This window comes from Lupinus angustifolius, chromosome LG08, assembly GCF_001865875.1.
Source record: "Lupinus angustifolius cultivar Tanjil chromosome LG08, LupAngTanjil_v1.0, whole genome shotgun sequence".
Taxonomy (NCBI): domain Eukaryota; kingdom Viridiplantae; phylum Streptophyta; class Magnoliopsida; order Fabales; family Fabaceae; genus Lupinus; species Lupinus angustifolius.
Genome location: NC_032016.1, coordinates 25,181,847 through 25,194,530, shown reverse-complemented (window position 1 = coordinate 25,194,530; position 12,684 = coordinate 25,181,847). Strand labels below are relative to the sequence as shown.

Sequence of the window (12,684 nt, the reverse complement as noted above, 5' to 3'; positions counted from 1 at the left end):
AACCTCCAACCCCCATCCTTCTTCTTCACCAAGATAACAGGACTAGAAAATGGGCTTATACTGGGCCTAATTACCCCTGCAGCCATCATTTCAGCTACCAACCTTTCAATTTCAGCTTTTTGGTAGTGTGGACACCTATAAGGTCGTATATTAGGCACCTCAGTGCCCTCTTTTAGGTGAATGGTATGATCATGCCTTCTTGTAGGGGGAAGCCCTTGGGGATCCTGGAAGACATCTTGGAACTGTAGGAGTACCTGCTGCAACTCACTAGGCACTCCCTCCTTATCCAGAGCCTGAAGGTGGGTGTCACATTGAATCATTAGACCCTCCCCTTCCTCCTTGAGAACCTGCATGAAGGCCCCCAATGATAGTTCTGTCCTGGTTAATGTAGGATCCCCTGTCAAGGTGAAAATGGACCCTGCCCTGCTGATATTCAACACCATCCTTCCAAAGTCAGCACTGATTCTCCCCAAACTTGCTAGCCACTCAATGCCTAGCACCAAATCCACCCCTTTTAACCCAAACAAGTAGAAGTCCTGCAAGACCTCTAGCCCTTGTAGATCCAATTTGAGTTGTGAGCATTTTCCTTGGCACCTCACCCTATGCCCATCCCCTACCTCTACTGAGTAAGCCTTAGTTTCCTGCACCTGTAGCCTTAAATTTTCAACTACCTCCTTGGCTATAAAGTTGTGGGATGCCCCACAATCAATCATCACCACCACTGCTTTACCCTTTAAGGTCCCCTTAATCTTCCAGGACTTTGTAGAAGTGAACCCCCCAATGGAATAAAGAGATAACTGCAAGGAATTAAAGGCTTCAAGCTCTGACCCTTCTTCCACCTCTCCCTCAGATTCCTCTCCTTCACCCAAGATGAGCATTCTGAGTTGCTTCTTCTGGCATATGTGATCCCTAGAAAAAGGTTCGTCACACCTGAAACAGAGGCCTTTTTCTCTCTTCTCCTTCATCTCCCCACTAGTAAGCCTCCTATACTCTCCCCTGCTTCTGGTTGGATCAACTTCCTGGACACCCCTGTAACTGCTAACCCCACTACTCCATGTTGAGGACCCTTCCCTTCTAGTACTGCTCATGTTAGAAGGCTCTACTGATACCACCTTATTATAAGCAGAGTTCCTGAAAGAAGTTCCAGACCTCATAAACCCCCCTGCAGGCCTCTTATTCACAACTGTATTTTTTTGTTCAATAAGAACAAGAAGAAAGAAAGGAATTAATGAAAAACAATACCCTAAACAAGAATCAATGTGATTCTTGGTTGGGATGAAGAACAAGAATATTATTAGAAAGAATGAAAGAAGAATAAGAATTGAGATGTACAAAAGGTTCCACGACCTTTCCCCAAAAGGTCCCACGACCTTTCCCCAAAAGGTCCCACGACCTTTTCCCTGATTCCACAATCAGAATTTACTTCCCAATTAACTCCACACTACCTTCCTGCTTTAAAGATAACAACAACTCAAAAGGGTTTTGTATCATTGAGGGTTGGAATCGCCTTACCACTGCAATTTTGAAACAGCTCCACGTAGGTGAGGGGTTACACCTTTCCCACCACTGGAACCAACTAAGAGCTCTTCCCTCCAAGGCCACCATGGTTGCCTGCATCCTTTCAGCTTCTGTGATGGCTCTCATTGTGAAATACCTCTCCAATTTCTGGACTCAGCCATGCGCATCATCCCCATTGAAAATGGGAATCTCCAATTTCCTCCACTTATCGTGGCCCAAAGGCAGTTTATGACTCTCTACCTCCTCACCGTTCTCACTGCTTCTCTCTGGATTCTGGTTGTCACTCATAATTCCCAATTTCGAAGCTATAGCTTCAAGTAGATCTTCAGTCTTCTTCATGCGTGCCTCATTGAACTCCACACGCATACGCAGCTCCTCTCTGTCTTTTTTCATCCCCTCCCAATCCTCGTCTTCTCGTGGCATGCTTCTGGTGGATACCATTGGCAATTGCAGCGGATTCGTTGGTGGTTCACACTCCCCTCAGGCACCAGAAACGGTGCTCTGATACCAGTGATAAACACTGGTATCAAAAGAATTAGAGAAAGAAAGAATATGCAAAAGGAAATGCCCCTAACCAGAGTCAATTTGATTCTGCTAGGGTTCTAGTAGAGAACTTTATTGAATTAGGAAGAAGAATAGAAGAATTAGGCATACAATGGATCCCACGATCCTCCCCTGTTCCTGATTCCACAATCAGTGAACTTTCCTCTCTCCAAAAACTACCTAACTGCTTTTAACAGCTTCCTATTTATAGAAAGCTAACTACCTAACTACCCAAGGGCATATTAGGTAAGTCTGGTTTATTTTATTTCAACCAAACTCCCCTTTTTCCCCTTTTATACACATTTGTCACCCTTGGCCTGGATTGAGCCTTATCAGGAGCGCTGCAGTAAGTCCAGTCAAAGCAACCAAGAAAAAAGGTGTCACTGTGTCAGCATAAAAATCTATGTTTATGTATTATACAAGGAAGAAGAAAAGGAAAATTATAAAATAAATTAGATTATCATACAGTGAAAAAAGCTACACTGTTATTGATGCACAAGCAAGTCGACCTCACACTAACAGTGAATGTACTAAAAAAAGAGTCATTTCTGCAGGCATTTTCTGGTCTATGAAAATGACGGTTACTACATTAATAAATATATTTTTGAGACATGGGTAGATAGAAAAAGATTCCTTTATTGTTCGGATGAAGACAGTTAGAAAAGGATTAAAATGTCCATCAATGATGGTTAGGACGAAGATGAAGATGTGGTACAAAAAGCAAGATGCATAAACCCATTCTTAGTCTGTTTCCTAGAGTTTAGCTGTTTGAGACCAATGGGAGTAAACAAGTATCAACACCAACAAAGTAAGTACAACACTAATGTATGGAATCGAGCAATATTTCAAATTTTGATTAGATCAAGCAATTATACTTCAAACAGATGAAACCTTACTGATGATGAAAAAAGAAGGAAAATATGGATCTTTTAAGATCACAAAATCATTACAGGAGCCACACTGCCAAATGAATATTACAAAAACACAGAGTCAGTACCTAAACTATAGTAATAGGGTGTACCTGAATAGAAATTGTTGCAGAAGATGTGGCACCAATGTCATAGCCATACAGTAACCCACCAAGAGCTGGGAAGAGAAATCTGAGATTTTTAAAACACTTTTAGGAAAGACTAGAAGCAGGGCAGTACTTTTATTTCATTTTTTTAAACAAAGAAAAAGTATCACATGACTAATTAAAGATTCACTACCAGATAATCACTGGGGGCATAATGCACACGACATGGTGCCTTTTTTCATCTTTGGGGTTGTTAGATTGTTTCATCAATGGCAAGCACGAAAGGATGTCGGCATAAAAGGGAGTAAGTTTTTTTAACATTTTAATTAACTACCTACTGATGTTCCATAACAAAATATACAATAATGGTAGATCTCCTAAGCAAAACAACAACAACAAAAAACTATAGAAAAGCGATGAAGACAAAAGATAAAGAAATACTAACGGGAGAATTGCAGCATAGATAGAATAGTTTTCAGAGTCATGAGCCCCATTAACATTAAGCAGAGGTTCCCTTGCACTGCCAATCTCTCCAGATGATTTTCCTTCCTAATGAAAATAAGTCCATTACAACATCAAAATTAAGCACCAAAAGTCCAAAACATAAGAACAAACTAGTTTAGCTGCCAGTAAAGTAGCACTCAGCTCAGCTCTTTATGTGTGTGATTGAATAGTGCATATAATAGCAATCAATAAGCTTGTTCTTAATTCAACCTTTTATAACCATAAACCAAATAAATAAATGAAGGGGAATGTTAATCAATGCCTTAGGACACTAACTAAAGTAATAAAAAAGGTAGTTTTGTCTTGTGAAATTATGAATGTAGTAGTACTTTGAGAACTAATAGGCTTAATTTTTCAATACAAATTTTCCTTTTTGTTTTTTCTTAACAAGACTCGAAAATTACTTAGAGCTAAAACACGTCATGATTATTTTAGAGTTATCAATATTTATCAAATCTGTTCCTATCTAACGGAACACTATTGGATCAAATAACAAAGACATTGTTAAGAAAAAGATGGCTTTTCCCAGATGAAATGGTTATTGTTATCTGCTCCAATAACGAATCATTGGTTTAACTGAATAACGAAATAAAATAGATAGTAACAAAATCAAGAAACTAAATTCTCCAACATGTAGTGAAGACAAATTGAGTTTGTAAGCAGTTGAAGTAATCTTATTTGAGTTCATTTTGAGAGGGACAAGTTCAAAACTTTTTGGATACCCATTTAACCCTATGATTGTCTATGATATAAAGTTATCCCCTTTTGTTCTTTCTGATGATAATACAAACAGAATCTGCATATTTTACATGATATATAATTGAGAGAAGATGTTGAATAAAAAGGAAAAGAAGGTAGAAGGAACCTTAGCGAGAAAGGAAATAGGAGGTTGTTCAGGATCAGAAGCCATTGCACTGTGAAGTTGGAAGGTTGGTTGGTGAGAGAAAGTAAAACAGATATATATAATAAGCAAAGAAAAGGAACACCACCACCACGTTTAACATCAAAATTTGATATTTTGATTAGATTTATATGAATCATTTAATAATAAGAAATCGAGTAATAATATATTGATGATATATAAAATTCATACATTAATTATTTATATATATATTTATTTTCAATTTGGTCAAGGTGTGAGATATCTTGTATTATAGGATTGAAGAGGTTTAATGGATAAAGATCTATCAATGGTTTTTTAGGGTACACATATGATGTGCCACAAATTATGTCACTGCGTGTATTATGAACGTGTGATTAGTTGAAAATTAAAAAATTAATAATTAATCATTTTTCTGATCGACTATAGCTATGGAACATGTAGTGATACAATTTATGAAACAGCAAATGTGTATTCGATTTTTTATATGTTTACAAATTTTGGGTTTAGTTTTTTTTATGTTGTATGTAAGGATAAACAGAGATATACCATAATAGCAAAGTCTATGATGTAATAATTATACTATAAAAATGATATTTGAATTTGAGATTTGGTTAATTTGCTAAACATCAATTAGATTATTTGTCTTTCACATTAAATTTATCTAGGACATTATTTATTAAAATATTCAAAACTACTTTGATAACATTAATAACTAGTTAAATGATTCCATTTTCTTAATAAATAATTACATGGAGAGAATTTTAGTTTGCGAATAATTTATCAATAGATAAATATTATGAAAAAATTGTTGATAATCTGACAAGAGAGTGAAATGAAGAGTATATCCATACTCAAGTGATATTGAAAACCGACTCTAAAGAATTGCTGTGATTCCTTGTCTATTTGTCAAATTTTATATTGATGAAATGAAAGTAAAATAATCACACAATAAAATATGGGTTTTGATTCAAGTAGTACATGTTTAATTTTCTTTAAGTAAGGTATTGAATTCGAGTTTTGTAGATGAAAAAATACTTACTATAAGAGTTAGTCTCATTTATGGATGTTTTCGATTCAGACATGATTATCTTAATTACGAGAATACATGTGTGAGAAACTATAAAGATAAAAAAGAAGGGATATAATTGATACAACTAGACTAGCATGGTTGTTTCATTCTGCATCGCTTCTTGCTAGTGTCAGTATCTTCAACGCAGCATTAATAAATTAATGTCCAAACCTAACAATTTTGGTTTATGTATATAGTTAGTTGCTAACATTACCATGTGTGTACGTGGATATAAAGGATACCAACATTTAACTATCACTATATACTATTCTACTCTCTATGAAAAGTTACATTATTGGCACTAATGAACCTCTTAAACGATTAACTTCATTTCGCGTGGACTTACTACAGGGGTCATATCTTTCTCTGAAGAAAAATATAGGGATCCAATTACATATTTGATTCGATTTCGGGTTTGAGTCTTGTAGATTGAAAACATAATCGTTGAGAGAATTAATCTCATATACTTATGGATGTTACCGACTCAGATATGATTATATATGTCAGAAAAAGAAAAAAATTGAATCAAGTTGTAAAAATTAAAAGGAATCAAATATGTAACACTTGAATCAAAAGTTAACGGACTTTAAGAAATCAAATGTGATTAAGTTTGTACAAGGTGTTACTTGAAACAACATCCGAGGTGGCAAACTGTGGTTGGATAAACATACATCATATTTTATAGTTTACTAAATTAACACTCATTTTAATATCAACGTTATAGAAAACATGGGAATCCACGAAGAAAGCGAAACCAGACACAAAATACCACCTGCATTTTCCATCCACCGACGTTTCTTTCTCAACCCCATCCAAATTGGTATGTACCCATTAACAATCTCCATACAAAGTTTTCATTTTTGTTTTCAATTTTTCATTTTCCATGGATCCTCTAACTTCATCTCTTTTCTAGTTAGGTTTGAATTTCACTTCATTTGGGTCTTAACACGATCATATAATCATATTAAGCAGCTACTAATTCGAGTTTGAGTTTCTAGATTACAAAATTGTATTTTTTGTCTTCTCAATTCTGTTGGTTGCTTTGCTTAGCTACCAAGTAGTACATATAAAATTATAAATACCCCAGGGAAAAGAAAATAGAGGGTAGTTTATATTGATTTCAATTTTATGTATGTACACACATATATATAAAACAAATGCATGTATAAAACTGATAATACGTGTGTATTGTGAGTATGGAATTGTTTTATAAATGGGTTTTCAGATGTTGATTCAATAGTTTCTGTGTTCTTTGTGTCATTGTAGAGCAAAATGATGAGGCTTCAGACATATGCTGGCCTTAGTTTGATTGCAACTCTGGCTGTTACATATCATGCATTTAACAGTAGAGGCCAGTTTTATCCGGCAATGGTTTATCTTGCAACTTCCAAGATCAGTTTGGTGCTTGTTCTCAACATGGGTCTGGTCATCATGTGTGTTCTATGGCAGTTAACCAAATTGATTTTCCTTGGTTCCCTTCGAGAGGCCGAGATTGAGAGGCTTAATGAGCAATCATGGAGGGAGGTTGTGGAAATCCTCTTTGCAATTACTATCTTTAGACAGGACTTTTCTGTTTCATTTCTTGCAATGGTCACAACACTTTTGTTAATTAAGGCTTTGCATTGGTTGGCTCAGAAGAGACTCGAGTACATAGAGACCACTCCTTCAGTGACCAAGTTGTCCCATGTTAGAATTGTATCTTTTATGGGTTTCCTTTTTCTTCTAGATATCATCTTTTTGTATAGTTCAGTGAAGCATTTGATACTAACTTGGCAGCCTTCAGTTTCACTTTTCTTTGCTTTTGAGTAAGTCTTCTTCATCTCTAATGATTTGTGATATGGTTAATTAATGTAAAATTAAAACTGTATGAATAATACTGTAGCAGAATTTTTGGTCGGATGAGAACACCTTACTCTTTTGTTTTATTTGACAAAAAAATGAACTTACATTTAGTTTGACATGTATCTGGTATTTGATGCAATCTGTGGAATCTCAAAGTTAACATTTCTGTTAATGAATACTGATACTTCTTTGTTTTCTTAAGGTTACAGTTTGTAAATTGTGTAGCCCCGGGTGTTGTATTGATATGATGTTTGTTCCTATGTCAGGTACGTGATACTTGCAACAACTACAGCGTCAATTTTTGTAAAATATATTTTCTATGTCAGTGACATGCTTATGGATGGGCAATGGGAAAAGAAACCGGTCTACACCTTTTACCTCGAACTTATTAAGGATTTGCTTCACTTGTCCATGTACCTGTGCTTTTTTCTTGTAATTTTCATGTAAGTGATCAGTCAACTCTTCTTTTGCATATGTATGGTAGCTCTAATGGATTAAGCAGCATATGCACCAAAGAAATCAGTCTATGAGTGTGACATTTACATCTGTGCAATAGTACCTCAGAAGGCTCAATCAGCATTCTTTACTTTGTATTGACATCATCTAACCACATAGGAAAGGATCAATGCTTATTCAGTTCTGTTGGTGCTTCTAATGTAGTTGGTTGATTATGATAATAGTCAAACACTTGCTTAATTACTGGACAATGGATATGAGACTTGACTTTTGTACTATGCTTTAACCTCGAAGATTGTCAACATGATATGGTTACACTTATAATTACCAATTTTTGTTGATTTTTTAGTATTCTTTTCTTGTTTTGAGATGAAAGTTAAGTGTTTGCTTTAGTTAGGTGATATTTGGATTGTTTTTTGGTTTCATTTTTAATTACAAAAAATCAGTTTGTTTTCACCTTGTTTCCCACTTTCAGCTTTGGCGAAGGAAATGATGAAAACAACCTTTTCCTGCTCTCACCATTTCCTCTGCCAAAGTTAGAGAATAGGAAGCAAAGTAAAATCAAGGTGGCATTTTCATAATCATAAATAAAAGCATATCAAATGAAAATCGAAACAAAAACCAAACCCTCTTAGTTTTTTGCTTTTTTCCCATTTGGTTACATGTTTAACCTTCAGATATTGTCTTTTTTTTTTATGTACTAACTCTGTGTTCATTTATTAGAAACTATGGAGTTCCTTTGCACTTAATAAGGGAGCTTTACGAGACATTTAGGAACTTCAAAATTCGAGTTGCGGATTACCTACGATATCGTAAGATTACTTCAAACATGAATGACCGCTTTCCTGATGCCACACCTGACGAGCTTAATGCGTGAGTGCTAAACTTGGTATAGCATCTATGCTTATTATTTTCATATTTATGGACATGCAATAATATTTTTTAAAATGGCTTTGCAGAAGTGATGCAACCTGCATTATTTGTCGTGAAGAGATGACTACTGCAAAGAAGCTTATATGTGGGCATCTTTTTCATGTTCATTGCCTGCGATCATGGCTGGAACGACAGCATACCTGTCCTACTTGCAGAGCAATGGTTGTACCAGCCGAAAATGGGACAACTTCTGCTGGAGGGCTGCAAGCTTCGCAGTCAGATGCTCATCGACATGGTAATCATGTGATGAAGTGCTACCATAGCTGAACAGTTTTCATAAACATTAAAAGCATGTTAGTAATGCGTAAAATGTCAGAACTGAAGTGATATTATAGAGTTCAAATAAAACATGAAAAAATAGAATTGCGAGTATGACCATGAGAAATATTGCTCTTGGGATATGCATCATCCAAACATTTACCTAATATTCACTGTTTAAATCATCTTAGTCTTACTAAATTGTAAGTTCTTTATTATACACTTGTTCAGATTTCTCATTCGTTTTTGTTAATAATTTCATGTGCAGCACATATATTAGTTAACTTTTCAAACCTGATTTTCTTTTAGTTTTTGGTCATCATGTTGCCTGCTAAGTCCAGCACAGTTGTGCTGTTTAAAATATTTTAGAAGGAGTATCCGTAAGGATTATGCAAGTATGGCTTCCCTTGTCATTTCAAACAGTGTGGCTTTCCTTGTATTTTTATATGAAATGTGATATTTGAAATTGTTTATTTTAACGTGGAACTCTACATAGTGAGACAGGGCTTGGTTATTGTTGTTGTATTAAAACCTAGAAATGGAACAGGGACAGGCGCTGGAAGCACAGCTCAAGCTGAAGTTGGCAATGGAGTGGCAACTGATAATTTGAATCGGCATCAAGCGAGACTCCAAGCTGCCGCTGCAGCAGCTTCTATGTATGAGAAGTCTTATGTTTACCCCTCTGCAACTTCTTTAGCACGGTATGCTTTTCTGCTTTGACAACTATCCTACCATAGTTAGAATTGCATAATTCATGATTTAAATCGCACACTGCAGCAATTTGATCACAATGTGAATTGCATATGGCTATGAATCATGTGACACACATGAATTGGTGCATAAGTGCATTTTGTATCATTGTTACAATTTGCACGACAAACACCAGTACTCTCACCCGAGAATCTAAAGGGCTTAGAGCCTTAAATAAAAAAAGAGTAATTAGGTGACTAGGCATTTATGCATGGTTGCTTCTTTGTGACCTAGAAGTCAGGCGTTTAGATTCTGGAAAAGTCTATACACTTGTGGGGCTAAGGCTAGTTCATCTACTCTTTTTCAAACTCTAATAGTGGGAACCTTGTCATGCACAAGTTAGTAGGTACTTATGCAAAATAGTTCTCATGCAGAGGAAATTTCTCTGTTTTAGTTCCTCTATTGCATAGTGTTCATGCAATCACTCTGTATGGCTTTTAAGGCTAAGAAGAATGGAAAGATGGATTATAATCACAATTACAATGAAGTTTTTATTGATGTTCTGGGTTGTATGGTATTTTATGATTCACCATTCAAACATTGAACAAACGGTTCTCAATATGGTTCATGATTTGACAACTACGATCTCTTTTTTTCTACCGTTGTTTAAAAAATAAGTCCTATGCAGCTTTCTTATTTCTGATACTGTATATTCGTTTTATAAAGCATGGAAAAGTATGATTAGACAATGGTATAATAAAGTATGATTATACAATGAAAGTATAATGGTTTTTAGAACTCTTAAATTAATAATTTAGAGGCATTTTTTTTCTTATTGAAAGCAACTATGTTAAAGGCCCTTGCTCCTTACAGCTTCACACCTTCTTGGGACGTGCCTTTCCTTTCCCAAAGATGGAGAAACATGAACTTTCTAAAGCTTTTTTAGTGAGAGAAATAGAAAAGTAAGAGAAGGATAAAGTAGAAAGATTTTCATGTAATTCTTGGTCACAAGATTACAAGGTTTCCTTTCCTCTTTAAACCTGAAATTATGAGAAGAAACTAGCTTTGTTTTTGTCTATTTTTTTTATGTGTAAAGAATAGCAAAAATCTCATGTATTTATAAAAATGATACAACAGCCATTCCTGAATCTGACACAAAGGTCTAATTTTTCAAACTCAGTTCTCAAGGGTACACTCAGTATCCTCCAGTTCAAAGACCTGTGCCTGAATCTTCAAGTGCTGAGCTTAATAGAGAAATAGCATCCAATAGTAAACAAGCACAAACACACTATGTTATCCCTGATGGACCAATGAATGTATCTTCTCCTCCAATGGGAAATTTTGATTCTCTGGTGGAAGCTCAAAGAAAACTTCTTCAATTACAGATTGAGGTACAAATATAATTCCTTTTTTTCTCTCCTTGTTGTACTACATTTATACAATTATGTTTCATATAATTATTACCTATAGAGTGTAATATCTATGCACCATTAGTATAAAGTTTTATGCACAATCAATACATCAACCACTATTCATTTGTGTTACTTATATTTAAAAGTTGATGTTGTTAAAACATGAATGGTGAGTTACACTGTAACAGCGTAAAAAAACTCTTACACTGTCAGTTCATACCTTTTCTTTCGATCGAGTACAATTCTATTGATGACCATGTTTAATAGTTGAAGTACAAAGGGACTTTATGTCACTCATAGTTTTCTTCTCTTTATCAGCATAATTAAATTGTTTGATACTAATTGCAATGCATACTCTGAGTTAAGTTGAGACCACTCAACTCATGATAGATCTTCCCTCTTCTTTTGAACAGATTCTGCAAAATCAGCTCCAACTTTTGCAGAAGACAAATGTTGACAAAAGTGTGGATGAAGGTATATCAGTATCAGATAGCAGAGGCAAAGGCATAGCTTCTTCATTTGTCTCTAACCATGAGGAGATTTAGAACAAAAAAAGCATAATTCTATTGCTTATTTCTGTCTATACTATATGATGAGAGAGCCAAATGTAGATATAAGAAAAGGAAAACAAATACATGAATCACATCATTGCATAGCTCTGCTTCTATGTGACATCAATGTGAATGGTGCATTCTTGTGGACAGTGATTTTTATAATTTATCAGCATAGAAACTCATATGATGCACAGATGATTATTTTGTGAATTTAGCAATAAAAATTTAAAATCATTAAGCATCATTAATTTGTTTTTATATCATCAAAAATCTAGCAAGTTGTTAAAGTGATATGTTATGCAATTTATATCTCATGAACTTCATATATTAATCGGTTATTTTGGTACTGTATCCCTCACATTTTTAAGTAAGGAACTAATTCCTTGGGGTGCGTGACTGCCCCTCCTAACAAGTGTCAGTTCCAGAAATCGAACCTTTGACATTTTGGTCATCCTAAGATCTAGCAGTACCTTACATTACTAGATCAACACTTTGTTAGTATATATCAATCTGCTTGCTTATACACTTGTTAGAAATACCCTGCCAGAGCTAACAGTTGATTGAAATTAATTGAAAAATAGACCACTTGATTAGCAACTGGTTATATTAGAATATAGTATTCATTTGGACAAATAGATGAATGCTTTTAGGGGCACTACAAATTGGATATAGAGTGTATACATTTGATGTGGTCAATGTTAACTGTACATTTCATACATTCAATGTTTAATTCACTAAGCCACCCTTGCCACAATGTTCAACTAACTCCTCAAACCTGAAACTTGTTAAAATCTACTTAATTGAATTTCACCTTCACAAGTGAAATTTAGCTTTTTTTTAAACATGATAACTCAATGCTTCTTAATATATAACTTAAAGTAAAATATGGATGGAATACCAAAAACAAAGTAAATAATGGTGGAATTACAATTATCATTTACAAAGCAAAAATCATTTGCAATTTCAATATCATATCAGTGGTGGAAGAAGGATATTCTCACCAAGTT

The 12,684-nt window shown here is 34.9% G+C and overlaps 2 protein-coding genes across 6 annotated transcripts in view; one reads left to right on the top strand and one right to left on the bottom strand.

Moving 5' to 3' along the window:
* Positions 1-4,574, bottom strand: part of LOC109355568 (D-xylose-proton symporter-like 2) — a 9,243-nt gene extending 4,669 nt beyond the window's left edge. The window contains exons 1-3 of one of the 2 annotated variants that reach the window (XM_019598791.1): positions 4,446-4,574; positions 3,522-3,625; positions 3,083-3,161 (exon numbers count right to left, since the gene is read on the bottom strand). In XM_019598791.1, the coding sequence (XP_019454336.1) occupies positions 3,083-3,161; positions 3,522-3,625; positions 4,446-4,490 (228 nt within the window). In that variant the 5' untranslated portion in view covers positions 4,491-4,574. The remainder of the gene's footprint in view (positions 1-3,082; positions 3,162-3,521; positions 3,626-4,445) is intronic. The other variant, XM_019598792.1, reaches the window with a different exon arrangement.
* LOC109355562 (ERAD-associated E3 ubiquitin-protein ligase HRD1B-like) lies at positions 6,243-11,921 on the top strand. 4 transcript variants are annotated; one of them, XM_019598784.1, is made up of 8 exons: positions 6,243-6,356; positions 6,799-7,337; positions 7,641-7,817; positions 8,554-8,703; positions 8,790-8,998; positions 9,569-9,722; positions 10,892-11,102; positions 11,537-11,921. In XM_019598784.1, the coding sequence occupies exons 2-8, from the start codon at positions 6,805-6,807 to the stop codon at positions 11,666-11,668; spliced, it is 1,566 nt and encodes a 521-aa protein (XP_019454329.1). In that variant the 5' UTR covers positions 6,243-6,356; positions 6,799-6,804; the 3' UTR covers positions 11,669-11,921. The 4 variants fall into 4 exon arrangements, with proteins under 4 accessions (XP_019454329.1, XP_019454326.1, XP_019454327.1 ...); XM_019598781.1 differs by having other exon boundaries at positions 6,247-6,444; XM_019598782.1 differs by having other exon boundaries at positions 6,268-6,352.